This window comes from Schistocerca piceifrons, chromosome 4 (assembly GCF_021461385.2).
Source record: "Schistocerca piceifrons isolate TAMUIC-IGC-003096 chromosome 4, iqSchPice1.1, whole genome shotgun sequence".
Taxonomy (NCBI): domain Eukaryota; kingdom Metazoa; phylum Arthropoda; class Insecta; order Orthoptera; family Acrididae; genus Schistocerca; species Schistocerca piceifrons.
Window position 1 is genome coordinate 164,066,045 of NC_060141.1, and position 24,828 is coordinate 164,090,872.

The 24,828-nt window shown below is 42.3% G+C and overlaps 1 protein-coding gene across 1 annotated transcript in view; it reads right to left on the reverse strand.

Annotated features, from left to right (window-relative positions):
* The window catches only part of LOC124795692 (protein kinase C-binding protein NELL2-like), a 252,531-nt gene that overhangs the window by 199,897 nt on the left and 27,806 nt on the right, over positions 1–24,828 (reverse strand). The window contains exons 3-4 of the mRNA XM_047259773.1: positions 14,659–14,834; positions 8,353–8,476 (exon numbers count right to left, since the gene is read on the reverse strand). Of these exons, the coding sequence (XP_047115729.1) occupies positions 8,353–8,476; positions 14,659–14,834 (300 nt within the window). The remainder of the gene's footprint in view (positions 1–8,352; positions 8,477–14,658; positions 14,835–24,828) is intronic.

The window sequence follows — 24,828 nt, forward strand, 5'->3', positions numbered from 1 at the left end:
CCAATATTTGCCGCATGTTCCTCCCTGAGCTGATTCTGTGGAGAATATCCCCATTCCTCACCTTAGCACTCCAACTATTTTTTTGTTTCCTTCTGTAGCACTGCATCTCAAAGTCTTTGATTTTATTGTTTTCTCGTTTTTCCACAGTCCATGTTTCATTACCATAGAATGATGTATTCCCACTGTACATTCTCCAAAATTTATTCCTCAACTCAAGGCCTTTATTTGGTAATAATAGACTACTCTTGTCTAGAATCTATATACTTGGTATGTTCGTCCCGGGAGAGCACTCTGTAGGCCCAGAACATGGGGCTGTAGCGATAACTTGACAGCGTCTGTCTGTAGCATCACATGTGAACATGATTGCTGGTCTTTCTGCTCGAACGTAGTTACAGCCCTATGTTTCGAGACAGCGAATGGGCGAAGTCAGGCCATATGCTCGCGCACTGTTACCAGTACATAAGACAATTCGGTCTGTCGTGCCCCGGTTTGATCAGCGAAGAGTTCTGCTGGCAGTCGTAAGGGTTCACCATGAACCTATTCTGCAGTAGATACTCCTAAATCTGTTTTTAATGCTATACGAAGACCCAACAAAACTAGTGGAAAAGCTAACGTCCAAGACTGTGCGTGGCAGATTAACGCGGCCTTCTGTGCCAGCTTTCCATCAGTCCATTGTTTGTTGGGAGGTAAGCCGTGATTTGATGGTGGTGGAAACCGCAGCGGTTGGCCAGTTCTGAGAACAGCAGTGATTCGAACTGGCGCCACTGGTTTGACATATAAAGGGCAGCCAAAGCGTGCAATTCACGATGAAAGAAATACCCGTGCCACCGTTTTCGTGGAAATGATGGAGTCGCCTCCGTCCTTCTGGTGAAGCTGTCCACTGCATTGAGGAAGTAACGGTATCTTTCCAAAGGAAATAGAGATCCCACAATATCCAGGTGCACTTGTGTGAAACACAGCGCCTTAGGTTGGAAGTCTCCTACCACTTTGTGCCAATCTTGGCCCTCTGACAACCTAACTTTTTGCCCAACTATGGTAGTCCATCTTTATATTGGACCACACGAATGTGTCCGTCATCAGTCTGACGCTGGCTTTTATCCCCGGAGGACACAGCCCATGAAGGCTGTCAAATAATTGCCGTCGCAAACTCTCAGGTGCTAAAGGTCTCGGTTTTCCCTGTAATACGTCGCAACAAACTCGGAAAAGTTCAGCACCATGTTGCATCTGTCGCAGACTTAAATCGGATGTACCGTCGCAACGGAAATCCGCGAGTTGTCGGTCTGTCTCTTGCTCAGCAGCTAAATTGTTCTAGTCAGTAGCCTGAGAGATCGATTCCAACCAAGGCAGTTAGTCAGCCACGAAGTTCTCAGTTCCTTTCATATACTGCAGGTCTGTCGTGAATTGAGTGATGAACTGAAGTTGTCTAAATTGTCACGATGAGCAGTCATCCTTGTTCATGCTGAAGGCGAAAATTATCGGCTTATGATCTGTAAAAGCAGTGAATGGCCTTGCTTCCGCTTGTGGCCGGAAGTGTCTGACAGCTTCGTAAATTGCCAGCAAGTCCCTATCGTAAGCGCTCCATTTAACTTGTTACGACGTCAGCTTACGGGAGAAGCAGCCCAGGGGCTGAGAGTGGCCTTCGACATGCTGGTGTAGAGCTGCGGCAATGGCTTGCTGCCTGAAGAACCGAGTGTGCCAACATGATTGCCTGACGTGGACACGCCTTGATCTTATCGAATGCCATTAACATCTCTGGTGTCAACTGCAAAGGTCGCTTTCCCACTGCGTCCTTGCCATCTAATGCTGACGTCAAAGGTACCTGGATGGCAGGATGGCAGATGCGTCAGACAGAAGTTGTCTGTAGAAATTAACTGCTCCAAGGAACGGGTGTAGTTGGTGATAACCGACGGGGCGAGCCATCTCGTCGATAATGGCAAATTTGTCTGCAGTGGGCTGATACGGGCTGCAGTCACTTGTATCCCAACAACGGCGCTTAACGCTTTCGAAGAAAATACTTTGATTCGGTGACCGAAATGACGCATGCATCAACGCGTTGGCGAACAGTCTTTAGATGCAATACGTGTAACTTCTCGGACGTCGAAAAAACCAAGATGTCATCTAGGTATGCGAATCACTCTTAGCAATTCGTCGACAAACTCTTGCCGAGCTTGCGCTTCATTTTCCAAACGAAACGGCATACGGAGATATTCGAATAAGCCGAATGGTGTCGTGACAGCCGTTTTCGGTATATTAGCAGGTGCGACTGGTATCTGGTGATATGCTTTCCGACAATCAATGACACTGAACAAGGTCGCGCCAGCCATCGCCGGCGTAAAATACCGGTGGTATGTGGTATCGAATAATTATCGGGAATGGTACGAGTACTGTGTGCCCGGTAGTCTCCACATGGTCTCCAGATCCCGTGTTTCTTCTTTACTAGATGAAGTGGCGATGACCACGGGTTGTCGGATCTACGGACGACTGCCGAGCTCAATAGTTCTTCGAATTATGTCTCAGTTGCAGCGAAACAATCAGGAGCTAATTGGCGGGGGCGTTGAGACACTAGTTGACCGGGTGTGGTCCTGTTGTGAGGGACTGTGTTGTGATTTACTGTCTGCCCACACGGCAGTTTGCTACGTATGACGTCACCACCTGTCTGTCATCTAACATAGGCAGAGAACCTCGTCCTAGAGTGCCTTTAATGTAATGCTTACCCCGGCGGATGCTCGACGAGCCAATAACTACTTTAACTACATAATGAAACAAGAAATCTGCACCAGATATTGCGTCTGACAAACCGGCAGTCACGAAAGTCCGTGGTAAATGTTCTTGGAAACCCAGGTCTACATCCATCTTTCCGTATGTCATTATTGAAGTCTGGTTTGCTGCTGTGAGTTTTGATTGAGATGGAAGAAGCTTCGTATCGCAACTTCTAACAGGCAATGCACTGACGTCCGAACCGAGTCGATTAGATTAGCGCGCTCTTGTCTCGCAGTGGTAGGCGCTGGTGCTCGAACTCGCGACCGGAGACGCCTATCGCCAGCCGCTGTTGCCATTTGGGTGAGTGAGGGGTTATATGCACAGCGTCGCCTTGTTTCCGAAGTGACGGTGGTACCAACAGATAAGCTCCTTAGACACGTTGCCATCTTCCTTGTTTGCTGTCTTCCTTGTTCTTCCTGTATGTGCCTGCCTTACCTCCGAGCAGTGTCGATATCTGACGCCGTAAACCATCAGTATGATTTCGTAGCTCGTCCAGTTGTTAAGTAACGTCCGTTTGTTGGAGTCGTCGTATCACTGCAGCTTCCTATAGATCTGTCCTGCTGCGTTGGAATGTCACAGACGACCCTGTGTTTAACAGGGCATAGACCTTGTCGGCTAGTGAGAGCAACGATGAAATGTCACGTGCGTCGGAAAGCGCCACAGCCGTTCTAACTCCCTATGGCAACTGTATATGCCATACATGTTGCAGTGTCGTACCTGGAAACTTGATGTCGTCGACTAAGCTCCACAGGTGCCGGCAAAATTCCGAAGGCGATTTTTCTCCTCTCTTATCACCATGTAGCGCTTGTTGGATAGGTTGTTCCACCGTCCATGTAGCCGCTCAAGGAGTAACTGTTTAAAACGCATATACTTCTGCGTGGTGGGCGAGCGGAGGATTACATCTACGCTGATGGCTGTTATTTTATCGCGGAGCGCTCTAACGGCGATCATAAATTTGGTCCCTTCGTTTACAACGCCGTGGTACTGGAAAGACTGATCGAGCATTGCGAGCTAAACTCAGGTTTATCAGGAATGAACGCGGTTGGGTTATCTTCATCTTGATACTGTTATCCGTCGAACGGACGTCCCTTGATGCAATAGAAAAGCTCAGCGCAGTATTTTCCTGGTTTTCTATGCCTCGTCGTAAATCTTCGGTGAGCTTCAACAAAGTGTCACTCCGATCCGTAGTCGAATTTGTGTCGCGCGGACGCGCCGACTCTGCGATAGTCGATACTGAACGGTGCTGCATTTGTTCGTCTACAACGGAATTCAGTATACTGGTCACCACTTTAGCCAACTACAGCTTATATGTGTCTACTAAAGAGATCCAACGAAGTAATCAGGCAATGCCTTTTTATTTCTTAAAGCTCAAAAACCAATCAACTGAAAAATTCAAGTCGGTACAAAGAACAGTCATAAAAATCAAAGAGTAAAACAGATTGAAACTTCCTGGCAGATAAAAACCGTGTGTCGGGCCGAGACTCAAACTCGGAACCTTTGCCATTCGCGGGCAAGTGCTCTACCACCTCAGTTACCCAAGCAAGATTCACGCCCCGTCCTCACAGCTTTAATTACGCCAGTACTTCGTCTCCTACCTTCCAAACTTCGCGGAAGCTCTCCTGCATACTTTGCAGAACTAGCACTCCTAGAAGAAAGGATATTGCGGAGACATGGCTTAGCCACAGCCTAGGGGATGTTTCCAGAATGAAATTTTCACTCTGCAGCGGAGTGTGTGCTGATATGAAACTCCCTGGCACATTAAAACTGTGTGCCAGGCCGAGACTCGAACTCAGGACCTCTACAGTTTTAATCTGATAGGAAGTTTCATATCAGCGCACACTCACCTGTAGAGTGAAAATTTCATTCTGGAAACACCTCCCAGGCTGTGGCTAAGCCATGTCTCCGCAATATCCTCTGTTCCAGGAGTGCTAGTTCTGCAAAGTATGCAGGAGAGCTTCTGCGAAGTTTGGAAGGTAGGAGACGAGGTACTGGCGGAATTAAGGCTGTGAGGACAGGGCGTGAGTCGTGCTTGGGTAGCTCAGTTGGTAGAGCACTTGCCCGCGAAAAGCAAAGTTCCAGAGTTCGAGTCTCGGCCCAGCACACGGTTTTAATCTGCCAGGAAGTTTCATATCAGGCACACACTCCGCTGCAGAGTGAAAATTTCATTCTGGTAGTAAAACACATTATCCGTGCGCTCGTCGCCACGGAATAATGCTGCGTTTCACTGTGCACTCACACATGTTCCTCTTGCGATTCCCACAGAACGTTGTGGAATCCCGTAAGTGATTTCTCCCTAGTCAGAAGAATCTCCCCCGCTTACATTGGTTGACTTATGAAGTACAACGTTCTGCAATTTTAATTAGATATGAAATTACCCATTTGTTTACTACACTTTCATTTTCAAACAACCTCAGTTTAATTAGGAGAATGTAACGATTCACTGAGTCAAATGCCCTAGACTGATACTAACCGATACTGTTTTGTTTTTTAATGCTTGCAATATTTGTTTAGTGCACAGGTAAATGGCAGTCTCGGTAGAGTAAACTTTCTGACATCCCAACCATAATTTAGTGATGCTATTATTGTTGATCAGGTAGGATACATTTCGAGAATACATTACCATCTCAAAACTTTTGGAAAATGATGTGAGTAGTGAAACGGGTTGATTGCTGAAATCTCTTCTAAGACGTTTCTTGAAGAAGGGTTTAACAATGGAGGAAGTCTTTAGAATACTGTTAAAAAACAGCATCAGATGTAGATGGCTCTTTATTTATGATAGAATATATAATTTTCTTAATTTAGAAGGAAATACTGATGATAAATGGGAATGATAAATTTTATGAGAGTTGCTGTTTCAACATCTTACTGCTATTTTTCTCTTTAAATGTTCGTCCCTATATTTTCTACTGTACCTAAGAAATTTTCTACTGTACCACACCATTTATTGCCCTTCAGTTCAACTTAATATTGAAGTTATCCTGCTATGTAGATAATTGTTTTATCTATAGCATTACTAAATTACATATAGACTTAAGTCTTATTTCAGACATAATGTGCATGTTTCTCGATTTTTCTAATATCTTGTCTTAGTAGTCTGTGTAGTTTTTGTAGTGATCAACTGCTGCAAGACCTTCACTTGCTCTTCTCAATAGAAAAATTTCTCTTTTCCCTTTACAAGGCACACGTTTTAATCCCTCTAAAAATCAATTGCTTTTTACATGGCTGTTTGATGTCCTTTCTGATTAGCATATTCGGAAAGCTATTATCAAATAATTACATTAATTTATCATGGAAAATATTTAATTTAATGTTGGCATTTGGTTTATTATGAGTTTCATCTCATGTCATCTCCTGCTAACTATTCTTATAATCATTTGTTCTATAGCCTGAATGAATTACATTTCTCCAGAGACATATGAGTCACGACTTTATCTCCGATAAGGACTGAAGCTTATAACTTTTCCTGGTAAAACATGCTTTTTAACTATGCAATTACAATTTTATTTATATAGAGACACTGATTACGTCTGTGGTCTCTGAATAATAATAGAATAGAGACAATTATCTTATATTTTGTATTTGTAAAGGATTAATTCCTGGATTTGTGAAATAATATCTGTGTCGGCGAGTTCTGAAACCGCCACAGAAAAGAATTAGTAAAGAAAAACTCAGAGATTTCATGACAATCAGCAATTATATAAATAGTAGTGTAAGAATAATAATGTCGTTATCGTCTTCTTGGAGTCACGTAGAGAGGAGGAATCTGTGACGCTATGTTTAACGCATAGGTAGCTTTTCATTTGTCAGGATTGTAAGCAGGATGCCACTATGCGCTGATTATAAACAAAGGTGTGTGAACTTGTTATTATTCGAGTTTTAAATATAGTTATTTAATGAGAACTCGCATGGTATTATTAGGAAGCTTGCCTGGTATTTTACCCATTTATTTAAGACATTTTCAGCTTTTTAAGTAGTGTTGGTGGTGCAGAGCTGCGACGCGGCGGAACGAACCGCCACCGCGGCAGTTTCAAATCTGATAATAAGGACAATCATACCGCAATAAGCGGTCAGGTAAAAAGTGAATTTAAAATTATTTCTTACAGCAGTTCGAGATCGGAGTACAAAGCAGCGATTCTACGTTGTGTTTCACAGGCGGACGCGGGCTGCTAATATTGTAAACGTTAACAGTGTCAAAGTTAAAATACTTTCATGTTTCTAAAGGTAATTTTGCTATGCAAAAATTCTGGACTAGTAAAAGTTATGGAAAAACTATTTTCTTGTTAATAATGATAGTCTCCTGGTCCAATGTTAGCCGTGGTACTGATTAATAATTAATGTTGACGAAAAATCCACTCCAAGGTTTGAGGTTCTTTAAACATTACGTACGGTAATTTCATTATTTTTGATAACAGAGATAATTTCTGAACATTTTTACGGTAGTTGTAGCAGAGATGGATATGTTGTGCATTCTATTGAGTTATAGTAACAATACAGTGTTCATTTAATACGAAGCCAGATCCAGTATAATAATAATTGTTCGCAACAACATATTTTAGCACATACAATTAAACAAAGTAAACCAGTGTACAGAAAAAATAGCGGAGCGCGGAAAGCTGAAGCAGTGAATATGAATTTATACCATGGCCAGGGCTTGAATCCGGGTCTTCTGCTTACCAAGCAGATGTGCTAGGCTATACAGGAACGTCCAGTTATGGCTGCCAGAGCTGCACTGATTGCTTAAGTCCAATGCCCTCCTTCAGGAACACTTCAGTTTAAACCTTCAATCCATTTTCCCTTTCTGACATCATCAATATTGCTGACGCTCTCCGACGTTGGAATAGCACCCCAACTTTGGACGTATTGGGGTGATCCTGCCTGTACCTCAGATCTCTTGATCTGATGATATTACATTTTTCCGGAGACATATGAGAAGGGAGAATGGGCTGAAGTCTTGAATTGAAGTTCGTATTAGGGAAGACATTGGATTTAGGTAGTCTATGCAGCTGTGGTAGTCACGATGCTACCTTGATGAAGTCGTAGCACATCTGCCTAGTAAGCAGCAAACGTGGGTTCAAGTCCCATTTGTGACACAAATTTTAAGTCATTGTTTCAGCCTCTATTCAGTTTTGGCCTCAGTAATTCTTCTAACTAATTTTCAATGAGTATTATCCACACTCTAAGGCACTGACTTATTTATCATAACTGTGCATCATGATCAGATAGAGTATTTGTTACTAGGTATGCAGTTATTTCCTTGCTGTGAGCTTCATCGAAGAAAATATTATTAGTTTAGGTTTTGCTGTCCTTATCCACCCATGTTGGAAAATTATTTATTGAGTTCAAATTGTGATATCCAAATAAGATTTTCATTTTATTTTTGGAGGCTGAACCCACATTACTGCCAGCATAGAGCAGTTGTACAAATTAATGAGTCTCTTTCGTTTGAGTATTATAATTAATTTTGGTTGACTTTTTTCGATGACTTAGGACCTTAATTTTACGTGAAAGGCTTCTTGTCGCCTAGGAGAGAAGCAGAAGTGTAGAGATGTAAACGTCGCATCTTGGGCGTTCCCTAAAGATGGTGGTGCTTACCATGAAGAGGTAGCCAATGACGACGTCAGCGTCCTGGGGCGTGTCCAGGGAGTTTCTCCTCAGGATGTTGGTGCTCACCCAGCGGCAGTCCAGGTAGCTGCGCACCGTGTGGTCTCCGTGCAGCCTGAGCACGAAAAAAAAGAGGACGAAACTTAGTTAATCAATTATGATACTACTTTCACATGTATGGACTAGGACGATATTTGAAACGTAAAAGATATGATTTGATCGTCGAGTGGAATTAAATTCTCTTTCATGCATCTAATAGGTAAGTTTGGCGAGTTAAATCTTAAAAAATTTTGTCGAGTGGCATTGTGCCTCCTAAAGGAAACGTTAAACTAAGTGAATAAGGATGAAAACTGTAAGTTTGCAAGACAAGGATGCAATCCTGCGATCCTACTGTTCATTCAATAAATCGGAGAAAAATTGATGGAAAGGAAAGTGTTTCAGTCGTGGGATGAAAAGTTAAGTACGGACAGCAATAATAACAGCTGCTGGTTCCATTTAAGAATTCTGTAAAAAAATACCTTTGGAAGGGGACTACATGTCGTTTAGTGACGACTTTCTCATAATTAATCCAAGTAAAAATTGATTTACGATACACTGAACGATTCCAGGAATACTTCAGACTAATAGCTTAGTTGATTCACCCGTTAGACTTACGGTGAACAAAATGCTTTCACACACACACAGCTCTTACGTTTTACGCATTTCGATATAACTAATGAAACTGTTAATTTTGTAAAGCACTAATTTGTGGCTCCCATATGAGGAAGAGGAAGGTGATAATATACAATTTCTTCCAGGAATTCTGTGTAGCGCATCCGAAATGCTCGAGTCGGTTACCATTCCTTCTTTTTTTCGTAAGACTTACAACAAACAGTCTGTCATACGATCCTTGTCTAACGGTTACTGCGGAGATGGAACTTGCAAATGAGGTTTTTGTCTTAAACTTTCCAACATATTTAAGTTGATTTAGTAATTAGTTTTCCCATAATTCTGTAAACGGTTGTCCACTGGCCATTCTAATAATAGGGGCACACTTTCTGATTTTTCTGGTCGTGGAAGCCCGCTTATTTACGGAAGAATTTCTTCTAAATCTCTTAGCTCATCACGCCGTGACGTAGGGACCCTGTCCCTGTCACACATGAGAAAATACCAAAAGCGATACTTCATTATCACCAGCTGCCCTTTTTAAAATGGATGTAACCTTTCAAAAATAAGTTAAAGAGGATAAATAAACAAATGAGCAAGTTGCGGAAAAAATAATTCTTTCTGTGCATAACTTTAGTGAAGCGATGGAAAAGAGCTAATTCTCAAAACTGTAAGAGAACAGAACTTAGGAAGTTTCAGAAATTTGTCGCTCGCAACTGCATTTATGTAATGTGGCTTATAATCCTAATAAACTCGGGCATGAATAAATTTTTAATTTTTTTAAAATTAGTTTTACGTTCCTTCGAAATTTTACAACTGCCATTATCTCACATAACGCAAGGATTTTATCGAAGGACAGCAATGTAGATCAAGAGTTACAAGGCAATTAATAATTTCAAACACAAACGTTTGGACAACTTTACTTGTGTTTCACAATCAAAAATCACTTAATAGAAAAAGAGAAATGGTTACTCTCTCTTGACGTCACTTCAATTCAAATGCATCTGAATTCCTAAGGGACCAAACTTTTGATGTCATCGGTCCCTAGACTTACACACTACTTAAACTAACTTATGCTAAGAACAACACACACACCCAAGCCCGTTGGAATACTCGAACCTCCGGTGGTAGGGCCCGCGAAATCCGTGACATGGCGCCTCTAACCACGCGGCCACTCCGAGCGGCCATTTCAATTCGAATATGAAAAAAATAGACTACGTAATTCCTTTAAACGTGTAAACGAGATTTAATATTTAATAAGACGTAAGAAATTATTTGAAGTTCAATTACGAAGCGTTATTCATTTAAACATGTGTACAAGACAACTTTCGGTTAAGTAACTTCCACTGTAGTTGTAATGAGAATATTTCGATTCATGAGGAATATGTTGGTTATCAGGCGCTTACAGTCTCATGTTACTGCTTAAAGCGGAAAATACAGCACACTTTTTCGAGGAAATAACGAGTAAATTAAAAATATAATTCTCCTTCAGTTGTGGTAGCACTTGGTTTGGTTGGTTGGTTGGTTGCTTTGGGGGGAAGAGATCAACAGCGATGTCACCCGTCCTGTTGGATTAGGGAAGAATTCAGAAAGAATCACGTAAAATCTAAACCAGAATGGCCGGACACGGGTTTGAACCGTAGTCCTCTCGAAATGAAATCAATGTCAAGGTGTGCTAACCACTGCGCCACGTTGCTCGGTCACTTGTTTTGAATGTGGCGAAATGACAAGTAGTTGCATTACTTTCCTTTCCTTTTTTTCTGGCAATTATAACTTTTCTTAGTTTTTGATAACTTCAATCTTAGAAAATAAAAGGGAGGAGGAGTAGGGCTACTGAAGTTACATCGGTAGACATTTTGTTAGTCACACAATCGTCAATGTGAATAAAACGTCACTAAATGAAGAAGGTGGGTTTACAGGGCCAAACTGCTGCCGCTTCCCACGCCCGGGTTCCCAGGTTCGATTCCCGGCGGGGTCAGGATTTTCTCTGCCTCGTGATGACTGGATGTTGTGTGATGTCCTTACGTTAGTTAGGTTTAAGTAGTTCTAAGTTCTAGGGGACCGATGACCATAGATGTTAAGTCCCATAGTGCTCAGAGCCATTTGAACCATTTGAACCAAACTGCTGCATCGACGGTCCGCCAGATGAATACGGATACGACGAGTGCAAACAAAAGGATTTTATGGATTCCATTACTAATGGTAAAGGAAAGAGAATAGAATGCTACTGAACGTAGTGTAGTTTCGGTGAAGTAGATACAACTCATGCGGTATTAACAGTTTAATATCTTATGTTTGAACTGGTAACATCTCTTTTTGTTGAGCGTCACTCATCTTAGTCAATTCTCAGAATAAAGTTACTGATGATCATAGTGTGAGGCTTAAAACAAAGAGAGAATGAATGAGAGACAGGAAGTAAACTACATCTCTAGCAATTGATTATCGTCTATCTCTCCTTCTGTGTCTACCTGGGCTGCAATTATTGTACACAGGCCTTCGTTCCTGGTTTCCACTCTAGTTACTACTGAAATACACCATTGTATGTGCGCTGAATGTTTCAGATCATATCAACAACATCCTTCCTCCCTTGCGAAACAGAGGGTATTCTTGTGGGTTTAGAGAAAATGCTTTGTGATCACAGATCGACGATAAGAGAAGGTGTCAATAATTTTGCGAAAACTGACTCGAATGAAAATAGCAATAGAAGTAAGAACGTCACATTAAATGAGGGTTGAAAAACGAGCCATAGACGAAATCGTGGCAAATGTGTGGATAAGAGTCGTCATTGATATATTGTATGAAATATTGTCCTAGTTAGTGCTAACGTACGAGAGTTATTCGTTTATTAAGGTCCAGTCGGTCGCAAAATGAAAACCACAGTGGAAACTAAAAATCTTTTATTCGCAACAGTTAGCTAGAACTTCGAACTACTTCCCTATATAGTAGCCGCTCCTGCTTAGATCTCTGTAGTAGCGTTGTACAAGCATTCAAATACTTCGTCGTAGAAGGCAGCTACGTGCGATTTCCGCCAGTGCTTTACGCTGGTCTGCAGCTCGTTGTGGTACGGTGCGAAAGGGGCGTAGCAGCTCCTTGGTGGCGCACGTATCCACATCGTAATTGTTTTAACCCAGACGTTAGCCAACTCGAGTGGGAGACACACGAGTAAACGCTCTGTAATACTTATGTCTCCCCACGCAATTATCACACTTTCGATGTTCTAAATTGTTCAAATGGCTCTGACCACTATGCGACTTAACTTCTGAGGTCATCAGTCGCCTCGAACTTAGAACTAATTAAATCTAACTAACCTAAGGACATCTCACACATCCATGCCCGAGGCGATGTTCTAAGAAAAGCCTTGAGGGTTCAACGATCCGTGTCGGACGAGGAAGTGCTGCTGGCAGTTATGGACTTCTTCACGCAGCAGGATACAGTGTTTTCCCAAAATATTATCTTCGAACTATCCAACGTACGTATAAATATTACCCTCTCTTTCCCTCTTTTCAACTTACCGTAACTACTCTAGCTATTGTGGTAAAAGGAAAACAGTTAAATTGTGTTTGAAGAAATAAGTTATGCTATACTGAGTTGTCACTGAACTTTAGCCTTCTGTTTAGGACAAATATGAGATTATACAGGCTTTCCGACGAACAGTCGTTGTAGTCTATATTTGCCATAGATACATAAATCCTGTTATAAGGCCGTCAATTTTGTGATAATACAGTTCATTCCATTTCAGACACCAACAGACTTGTAATATTGTAACAATCATGACCATCTTCTGGTACTATAATAGGAAAGATGAAAATGTATGGTGCAAACATAAAATATGTAAAATGTTTGCCAATTTGTTAGTAATTAATTACAAATTCTTATATTTAATACGAAAAAGCTTTGCTCAGCAAATACAACCTATTTATATGCCTTGTATACCTTTAGGTATGAACTAAATGTATTTAGAATTTATTTTACATTAATTCGTCAAGGTGTGCTATAAGTTTATTTTCTCATAGTTAGATTCAGTGCCCCTTCATTCGTTAATGCTCTTATGTACTACAGAGAAAGGGCGAGGGAATGAGGATGTACAGAGGGGTCCAAAAAATGTATCCACTGTTTAAAAGACCATAACTTGCAAACTAATTGACGGAGTTGCCCTATTTTTGGTGAGAGTTTAGTTAAAGTCCAACTTAACGATATCACTGTAGGTGTTCGAAATGGTCACCATTAACATCCACACACAAACGATGCTGCCGAACTGCAGTACGAACTACTGACTGCACCGTGTTCAGTTGGATATTTGTACATAAATGTACGATGGATTCTCGAAGTTCATTCAATGTGCGTGGCTTTTGTCGATAAACGACGTCCTTTAGAGTTCCCCACAGGTAGAAGTCCAGAGGAGTTAGGTCTGGGGACTGTGGTGGATACTCCACAGCACCTCTACGGCCTATCCATCTTCCTGGTAGATTTTCGTCGAGATACGCCTTAACACGATTTTGGTAGGGGGTTGGAGCACCATCTCGTTGAAAATAAACTCTTCCGTCTCCGTACGAGTCTCGGATGGCAGGTAAAATGGATGTCTGAAGCTTCTTAAGGTACACCTTACCGGTAACTGTGTCGTCAAAGCAGAATGGCCCAATCAAGCCCCGGTAAGACAACCCACACCACACATTTACTCCTGGCAAATTCACGGCTTTGTCTACATGGACGTTTGGATTTTCGGAGGCCAGGTAGATGCAATTCTGGCGATTTACTGTACCATTGAGTTTGAACTGTGCCTCATCAGACCACACAATCATCTCTGCAAATTCTTCATCGTTGCGCACCATGTTAGTAAACCACCCGCAGTATTCCATTCTACGATCAGGGTCGTCCTCGTTCATTGCGTGGAGCAATTGTGAGATGTAGCACTTCCCTTTTGCTGTCTTCAGAATTCGCCGAACGCTTGAGCGACTCACTCCAGTTTTACGGGCACACTGTGTCACAGACTTCTGTGGTGACCGAGTGAATTGATGTAACACGCGACGGGAGTTAACTGGACTTGTTACTGTTACAGGTCGTCCAGATCGTTGTTTATGTACATCTTTAACACAGCCTTCGGCTTCAAATCTGTCTCGAATGCGACGAATCGTTAAAAGTGTCGGTGGCTCTGTTTGATACTCATTTCGCCATTGCCGTTGAACCTCATTAATGCTTTCGTACTTAAAATACCACTTCAAAACTGACTTCCTTTCATCGAATGTAAGCCTTGCGCCAGACATGTTTACTCGAGTAAGTAGGTGCAACTAAGAACAAAACACTGACTATCTGGCGACTGTCATCTGACGAAACAAAACAACGCAATACAACGCTTGTGTGGCGATTGCCGGAACTACAACCTATTACACTACCAAAGACGAGACACCGCAGCATTGTTAACGTGGCGCTGATATGAGCAGGAGGGGGAAATCAGTAGTGTGACAGAGATTACAAGACGACATATAATGACAGATGTTTCGTGTAACTGTTGCACAGCGACGAAAAGCTTATCACAAAATAATAAAAATTGCATGACTGCATTCGGCTAGTGACAAAGTGACAAGATCCACAACCAAAAAAAAAAAAAAAAAAAAAAAAAAAGAGGGCGGAGGAGGCACAGTGTTTGTGGCTCACCCTATGGCGACGTGGTGCCAGCGGCCGTCCTGGATCTTGAGGCCGGGCAGCGCCACCAACTGGGTGCTGCCGTTGGTGGCGGCGTGCACCAGCCGCATGCCCTCGCCGTCCCCGGACACCTCCAGCGACAGGTAGGCGTCCTGCTGCCGGCGCGACCGAAGGCTCAGCACAGTGCCCTGCGACCGACCCTGCCAGGAGCAAAGTGACCACATTTCTAATCTATTTGTGAGTAGTACAACAATACATTAGATTTTGGACCTGCAGGCGCAAAATCTCGATTTCCTTCATTAATGTTTCGACCTTTTACCCTCCGGCCATCCTCCGAATGAGCTTCCGTTCATTTACCAATTTATTCACTCTTCATATCTACAGCCTACAATCAGCAAGTCTAAAATAGGCCATGTAACTTTTTAAGTTTTCGTGTATAATCAAAAGAGTATAGAATAATTATTTATATGTAGCACTAGCAGAAACTGCAAAGAAAAAATCCCAATACAACAACAAATTACAATGAAATGAACACCCTTAGCTGCTTACAGGCGTTGATATACGTCAACAGGGACAGATGAAAATGTGTGCCCCGACCGGGACTCGAACCCCGGATCACCTGCTTACATGACAGACGCTCTATCCATCTCTTTTTCCCTTTTTTCTTTTATTATTCTTTGTTGATCTCATTTTGTTCTATTCTGTTCGTTGTATATGTTCGGGGCGGACGTCTCATGACACCCGTTCAGGTTGTTCGTTGATCCGTTCACTCAGTTTTTTTATTACAGAGGGTAGATAACCCCCTGACCGAACACGCTGAGCTAACGTGCCGGCGTCCATCTGAGCCACCGAGGACACAGAAGATAGTGCGACTGCAGGGATTTATCTCTGGCACGCCTCCAGCGAAACCCACATTCTCAAGGTATTGTTCCGCACTACATGTCCGAAAGAACATATACCACCTTAGTATATATAAAAAGCAAATTACAATTTCAACCATTATAAAACTACAGTTAAACCCTTAATTAATTAACCAATTGTCAGTAGTATTTTTGGTACTACAGTTACTTTAGTTAATTTGTTTCCACTACTGTATCCGCCCTCGAATGAACCCAGTGAACACCCATTGTGTGCTATATTCTCTGGACGCAGGGTATCGTGGCAGTACCGTTTCCACTGCGGCAGACTGATTTCAGGATTCACTATATCTTCTTAGAACCCACATTTCCGTAATCACTTGCCCCAACACAGTGGACAATCCTGAAAAACACTTCATTCAGTAATTGCCAACGTCTGTTGCCTTCTGTCCAGCGTTCGGGATGTGGTTTAATATCTCGTGAAGTCCTCCTTGGCCTTTTGGACACTGCGGTGATAGTGTTATCTGCAGGCGGCAGGCCCACTTTCTCCTCCGTGATGCCCTTGGGGTCCAGCATCCTCAGGGCCTGTCGACCATAATCCGCTGTGTCTTAGTGGACCACGAAGTCCCACCGTCTGTACTCCGGAGGTTTCATATTACCGCAGTTGCTACAGTCATTTGTCATTTCTTGAAGAGCTATTTTACGATTAAAAAGATACATTGGTGCGGTATTGAACTGTCTTTGAGCGAAGCCAAAACAATACTCCTTAGATACTAAACAATGGATGTTCGTGAATTTTCGTAGCCAAGCGAAGAGTGCAAATTGACAAATGGGGCTTCAAATTGATCACCGTGAACCTTACTCCTTAAAAAAATAATTTAGATCCTTCAAACTAATAACGCCAATTAATTATATTATTTCATCCATCCTGAATAAAAATTGAAATTAAAAGAAAAACGAAGAAAACAGTCCAATATTTTATGAAATAAATTCTCTACAAGTAAGAGAAGCAACAGGTTAGAGAAACATTTAACGCATCTTTGAATGAGACTCATAATCATCTACAGTATGAAGAGCTGACTGAGAATCTAAAATTCAATACTGGGCTACGTAGCCCACCAGAGAAATATCCTCTAGCACTCCTTAATGTTCTAAGATTAAGTTAAAAAATAAAAAGAATCAAAGATCGTCCGAATAGGACTTCAAGGTCCAACGGTACCGACCGGCCGCCGTGTTGTCCTCAGCCCGCAGGCGTCACCGGATGGGGATACCCATGGTATGTGGTCAGCACACCGCTCTCCCAAGCGCTGTCAGTTTTCATGACTCGTGTCACTGCTTCTCAGTCAAGTAGCTCATTCATTGGCCTTAAGAGGGCTGCGTGCACCCCTCTTGCCCACAGCACCCAGAAGACCAGGACGGTGACGCATTCAAGTGCTAACTATGCCCGACGGTGTTTAGCTTCGGTGATATGACGTGAACCAGTGTTACCACTGCGGCAAGGTAGCTGTCATTCTAAGTTAAAGACTGAATTTTAATTTCCCAATCGGCTCTACATTTTCTGATGATGATTTCGAGTCACATTGTATTTCTTCCTTTTAGACAAATTATTTCACGAAATATCTTTTAATTTGCAGCATGTGGGAAGCCTGTCGTCAAAAATACGTCGCATCCTGGACAGAGAGCTACAGCGAACATTCACCCCCAATTGAAGACCGGAGCAATTTGGCGTTCCGTCAATGATAAGTGGGGACCACAAGATTCCTTTCCACTATGACTGTTTATACACCGTGCTGGAAGACGGGTATGTCCCATAACGAGGAGCATACATGGCTATTATAGACCAATATATCAGCTGTGGCAAAGCACTGACATTAGTCACACTAAGATGTATGACGATGTCGAAATTCTAGCTTACACTTCATCATTCTAGGACTCAGCTCTGAAAGGTGGACATTCATTTGGCGAAGGATATAATTAATAGGGATTTCGGTTGCTCATAAGACACCACATGGAATCCGACGCTTTTTCTTTGCTCAAATAGCAAAGACTACTGTAGTGCACCTCCGATTGTTCCTTCAATATTTCAACATGGATAGAGGGTTTACCCATAGATCACTTCATATAGATACCTTTGCCGCCGAAGAACATCTGAGGCCCAATTGTATTCTGTGGCCGCACGCATAGAAATATGGTCTTGTGTCTAAAATAGCTAACACAAGTGCGGCAGCTGCATTCTGACAGGTGACTCGCAAGATGATCGAAAGGTACACGGCTGAATTGTAAGTTGAAGGATTTTCTGTGGCTGCACTCCAGAAATTCAATGGATCAACTAATATTCCACAAGAATATAACGATGTAACTCACATAGTACAACTCGTCAGGTCGATCTTAAATGGATACATACAGTTTCTATTTAGGCTGTTCCTTACTTTAAGGACCGTAATGGAGTATTTGACTGTAAGAAACCAACAGCTGGAAATGAATATTTCTGCCAATACGAGGTGTTGAATGGGCAGTGAATTTGAAACATGTGTCCGTTAACCGCTTGTGTTTCAAAGCAAACAAATGCCTGCCTCATGGATGTTGGTGGCGCTTAACTGAAAAACACCACACATTCGTCTGTGATATGGCCACAGTGAAGCAGACCAAGGTTCATTATGAGTAGTTGTGGAAAATGTAGCATTGCTCGTCACAGAGACTTGCAGACGTTCATTTGATACGGGGTGGAACTGGATGTAAAGTCCGGAAAACCAAACAAATGTACCACAGTAAAAAATGTAGCGAAAGAATGAAACTTATCTTCGTCTCATTTTCCGAGCTTCCGACACACCGGCCTAAATTTCCCTTGTGGCCACGGCCGCGGTCAGAATACATGTACTTGTACAGATGTGAGGCGCCAGAGGCATATTAAGTGACGTTCTGCTTCTAAAATTAAAAAATGGAGCGTTTTTAAGTAGACCAGTATTAACTGTTATCAGGACTACACGCTTTGAGACGCGATACACACACACACACACACACACACATATATATATATATATATATATATATATATATATATATATATATATATATATACGCCTTCTGAGTAGCAACTCGATTTAGCCATCAATAACACGTAGCTACAAAGTTCATAAAATTGAATAAAAGAATACAGAATGCATATTTACAAACAGAGAAAGCTCAAACCGTCACAGTTGCGTCCACTACGTTTTTTATACAACAATTATATTAAAAAGTAGTTAAAACTGTGTTGTGTTACAGTTCACGCCATTCCTGTGCCCAATACTCTTATGAACATGACAATCACTTTGTAAAGACGAATATCTTTGGTAAATGAAAGAGAACTGGCTGATTTAGGAAGGTGTATCCCATAATCAGCAATATCTTCGGAAGTCCAACAGTACACAGTCAATTTTGTTTCACATAAACAAGATGTGGTTGAAATCAGTTTCCTACATAGGATCTCACTCACATGCCGGCGAATGGTAAACGTTAATTCGATGTAGATGTTGAGGAAAAGAGGAGTAATTGAAGCGAAGTCCTATCCTAGTAGAAATCGTGGATCGGTCCAAATGTGTCCTGTTGAACCACGGCTGTGAAGGAATCCGAAGATGGAGTAGCTACCTACCGTTTACCGGGAAACATACCCCATCTCTTGCTATTGTCGTTTTGCGTATCTCTTGAATTCACGTGAGTAGTCTGTGTAAGGTAATTTCCGGTCCAGGACAGTGCCTAAAGATGTCGCTTCCTTGGCTACTGCATCAACTTCCTCATTATACCTGCGTGGGAAGGCACCCACAGCAAACGGATTGCCCGCCACATGCGTATGCTGCGAATGTATTCCGAAACCACATCCAAGATACAGAGGTTAGTCGTTTTGTTCCATCACCTATGTTGAATATTTTGAAGGACACTTTGAGAATCAGCCACGATTAATATCTTGGGGAAGGAACGGGAAGAGATAAAGAGCTTCCAGAAGTGCCACTGTCTCCGCCGTAAATATAGAAGCCCTTGTGGGCAGTTTGAAGGGTTATCGGATCAGCCGGAGCCTGAGGGCAGAGAAATGCACATCCAGTACACTCTTCCTGCGGAATTTTGGATCCATCGGTGTATACACAGAGGAAACAAGGCCACTGAGCTGTAACGAGATGAGTGAAGCCGATATTGACATTAAAACTTTCCAACAATTTATATTCCAATAGTAGACTGGAATATGACAGCTCACTGAATGAATACCGTACTCAGAAAGAGACACGCGACGAACATCGATCGTATAGAAAGTATGAGAGATGAGCAAGTGTGAAAGCTGGTACAAACGGCCGGAGCCTTACTCTTTCTGTAGGAGACAGTCCATAGCCTGCAAATGCAGTCTATAAGGGGTCATGCCGTGAATGTAGAATTTCTCAGATACCTCTTGGCGTCTAATGCTCAAGGGCATGTCCCGTGATCGATTAATCCCCCGGTACATGGTGCGCTCCCCACCATACGCGTGTGAGTGGTCGAATTACATTTAAGTTTCCTTCACACTTGGTAACAAAGCATCGCATATAAGAGTCAGAAATCACCCCAGAAACAGAGCGTGAGATTTTATGTGGAAAGTGTACTTTCCACACGAAGTGGCCATCAGTACCAGTGCCGACGTGTAAAAGGGGACGATTACTGATTTCTCAGCCTTAATCTCCCGCCCGTTATAAAATAGTCACTCGTCAGCGTATGCATTGGTTGTAATGCCGTATTGGCCCGAGAATACGAGACGGCAGTGGGATAAACAGAGTTATCGTCTGCATACTACAGAATTTTTTTTTGGGAGGGGGCGGGGGCATCTGCGCACTAGACCATGTGTATACAGCGTGTACAGGAGGTGGCTTAAATTTGCACCCTGAGGCAGGAGACAAGGAGAGTCAAATAATATTTCCTTTGTAACGGACGTAGGTGATATTTTGGGCGACCAGAGTACCGATGCCATAAATCATCCGTTAAGCAATACCGAACCACGCCAGTTTGTCCAAGAGAATTGGTATATGAACGCTCTCTTAACGTACAGAAAGACAGCGCTCACTGTTTGTTTTATTTAGATGGCCGACGTAATATTCACGGCATAGCAAGCAAGTACAGATTGCCTGCAGTCCCTTTGCCTTTTCTGAAGCCGTACTGGCTCCGAGACATCAAATTACGACTTCCAAGCCACCATATCAATCTCCCTCTAACCATTCGTTCCAGCGTTTTGGTAACACACGACGACAAAGCAATCAGTCGATAATTGGAGTCCACATTTGGATCTTTACCATTTTTTTCAGGATTAGTATTATTACTTGCGTCTCTTATGTTGCTAAGAGCTCCTTGTGCATCCAATAGCGATTAAATATGTAAAAAAGCAAGTCTTTCGCTTCTGTGGGCAGATTCCCAAGCATAGAATAACGAATAAAATCAATACGAGAACAACCGTCACTCAGTGATGAGAAAGCTTCGTTGAGTTCTTCTTTGGAGAAAGGACGAAGGAGAACACGGTGCCGGTCTTCTTCAACAGGAGACGGATGATTCAAGAATGAGGCCGTGGGAGGAGCAAATTCCTCTAGCCAGGCAGTGGTATCAGGAGGGGGAGAAGACAGTTGGCTGGTTTGCAATCCTTTGTTTTATGCCAGATGCTTGGCATATTGGTTTCAATAATGAGGGAAAGACAAAAATTTATCCAAATGTCCTTTTTTTTTTTTTTTTTTTTTGAGGAAACTCTTAGCTCTCGCATTTCCTTTTCGAACAGCCAAGAAGTTATCCAAATGAGATTTTGACGACAGGTTTTCAAAGCACGTCTGCGCTCCGCGACTTCTCGAGAGCATTCGTTGGACTCTTTTTGTTTTAACAGTGTTGATTAAAACTTGATATGCATCTTCATCCGTTAAGTCACGTCTCACGGCTTCTTGCGCCCACCGACCTGGCCCTTTAAATAAGTCCCAGTTTGCTTCACTGCCTTTCCAAGTTCTAACAGCGAAACATATTTGCGTATTATCAACGTTGATATTGATGTTGAACTCTATTGGGAGACGATAGGGTCACACTGAATCTGTTTTAACCCGCCAGTTAGATAAACTGGAGAAACGAGAAATGCAAAGCCTTAAGTCACCCGCCGAGAGTCTACGGAAAGTAGAAGATACCATAGTTGGCGTGCCGTCATTGAGTACAGCTAGGTTGTTGTCTTCGATAACAGTCGTCAATGTCCCGCCGTTCCTGACTGCCGTATCTCTACCCTTTGCTACATGGTGGGAATTCAAGCCTCCAGCTAGAATAAAGGGAAGCCGAAGCTGGTTTAATAAGTGTCCGGAGTCATCTTCTACGATATTGTCATGGGCAGCGTTATACAAGGAGACACCTATAAAGGTTTTGTGGGCAACTTGTGTCTCAGAACTAGAGATGATTTTCTTAATGGGATTTCCGCGATCATTCTTTAAATAAAAATATGGCATTTCAGTTTTTGATCGCTATTTTTTATTTTCATGACCAGTTTTTTAAAACTGTATCTCGATACAGGGCTAAACTTGCCACTGCTCCGAAGCCAACGATGCGCCCTGTAGCTGTCTGAAAGATTTAGAGTTCCGACCACAGGACTGGGAAAAGTCACCACACTGAAACATTTTGGCAAATTAAAACTCTGTATTGGTCCGAGGCTCGAACTCGGGAACTTTGCCTTTCGCGAACAAGTGCCGTGCCTACTAACCTACCCAAGCACGACTCACAAGCCGACATCACAGCTGTGTTTCTGCCAGTACCTCATCTTCTGCCTTCCAAGCTTCACGCAAGCTCCCCTGAGAAACATCCATTATTGCTTTTAAAGAGACCTCGCTACGCCCACGGATTCAGTTAAACGTCACCTCCTACTAGCTAATGGCCCGACGTCCAAATGTGATGCCTCTTCTTTCCGAGCACATGCACAGTCGCTAAACCGCAACACTCGTCGAAAACATCAGAAGAATTGGCAAAAACTCGATGGCCCAGAAAAGCACTTTTGAACGGTTTCGGTGTTTTCCTTTACGTCACAACAAATATATTAACATATACTCCTGCCTTGATGCAGCAAACACTCTTAGAACGTTCCGTCCACCCCACGGTATCCACGATTGAGTTTGTGATACTTGTACGGAGTGAGACATGTACGGAGGTGGGGTATGCTGACATTACTACGGATCACAGGACACTTCAGTTTGTGGGACTCAGAAGAGGGTGTTCCAGAAGTAGGATACACCGGGCTGACCGTCGCTACTTGCAACGTGCTACTGAGAAAAGTCTTAAGAACCCTGTCCGCAAACCAGTTCATTGGCAGAGGACTGTGATGCGTGGCTTTCTTCAGAGTCCAGCACTGCAGTTGACTGGGAAGTGGTGTTCCGCGTTCTCAGTGTTGTGGAGTTTTTTTTTTTTTTGTTATTTCATTATTTCATTCCGACTCTCATGGGGGTGGCGGCCCCATTTTCGAACAGACTGATGGCTTCGTTTAGGCCAAAGTTACGTCTTTATTCCGCGGTGACACCGTTTATTTATTGAGTATTGGGATTTGGATTCTTATTTTATCATCAATATACTTTATCTCTTTGGATGTACCAGAGAAGAAATTATAAAGCCTACATGCGTCTTAAGTACCGAGGAAAAACCTCCCTAAAACAAACCTTGGTAATGGTTCACATAAGTTAGTTCCTCTTCTTTTTGACTGTGTTCGTTAAGATATGTAAAATACTGATTTCTTTGAGCTATACTTGTATACTATTTTCCTGGGGGTAGACCGATGGTAAGCCTTTAGCAACAATGCTTAGAGCGTATGGATATTTATACTGTGGAAGGTTTAGTTGAAATGGTACCTGCTTCAGGAGTTAGGTAATTTAATTAAATATTTTTCGAGTGGCTGCACATTGGTATAATTATAAAGGTCTCTCCAATGGTGCTTGGATTCAGTCTTGATGCTATTTTTAAAATCCTCCTTTCACTGCTGAAAACGTTTTACAAGTGTTGTGAGGCTGCCATCCCCATTGGCGCTACATATTTTAATAACGGTTTTATAAAAATACAATATGTATATACGAGAGTAGGCGAAGATGCTCCATGGAATTTACATTTTATTAATTTTATAAAGTTTAGTCTATTCCCTGCTCTCATGATTAATTCATTACCTACTTGCGTATATGTCAGCGCCCCGTCAAAGGTGATCCCTAGGTATTTGACGGATTTCTCCCTGCAATATCGATGTAAAATCCAGATTGTAATTTGTCAACGCTCTATGATGGAATATTATGAGTTGGCATTTCTGAGCATTCGGACGTATTTTCAATTTGGCAAGCCACGGATCCGGTAGAGTGACACATTGTCTTGCTGATCTATGTAGGCAGATGTGGACGCGTGGCACCAGGAAGCAGTATCATCTGCATAAAGACCTAAGTCTTGACTCCACTTGATTGTCAGAGGAATGTCTGATGTATATAATGTAGAAAGAAAAAAATGGTTCAAATGGCTCTGAGCACTATGGGACTTAACATCTGTAGTCATCAGTCGCCTAGAACTTAGAACTACTTAAATCTAACTAACCTAAGGACATCACACACATCCATGCCCGAGGCAGGATTCGAACCTGCGACCGTAGCGGTCACGCGGTTCCAGACTGAAGCGCCTAGAACCGCACGGCCACACCGGCCGGCAATGTAGAAAGAATAGGCGATTATACTGCTTCTTGAGTTACACCATAGACTCGATAAAACAATGTTGATTTGATGTCATTTATGAATACTGATGTCGGTTTGTTGTCAATTGAACCTGCAATTAGTTTTACCAATATAACCAGAAGCCAAGTTTTATTAATTTATAATAAAGTACCGAATGCTATATTGCATCAATCGCACATTCAATATCGAACATTAGGAATAAGGCACAATCTCCAATATTTAACCTTTGTCTCACGCTGCTTCCTAACAAAATACTGAACCTCTGCTGAAAGTACTTTTCTAAAGCCTGCAAGCCTGCTTGTATAGGTGGAATGAATAGTTTGTGATCCATGAACGTTTCTATACTGTTACGTAATATCGCATCAAAAGTCTTGTAGATCACAGATGTAGTGCACTGAGGCTATCAGAGGGAAGCCTTTATTGATCTGCAGCGAGCTTTAGTATATAGTGGACTATACCGCCAAAGAAGAAGTAACTTGCGGATTTGTGTAAATGTTATAAAGAATAAATGCAAAGAAAGACTATCTACTGAGAAAAACACGGTTTCAGACGAAAGTACCCACACTTTTTTTCGTATAAAATAGAAAATAAGGTGCGAAAACATTTTGTAAGTTCAAAAGAAAATG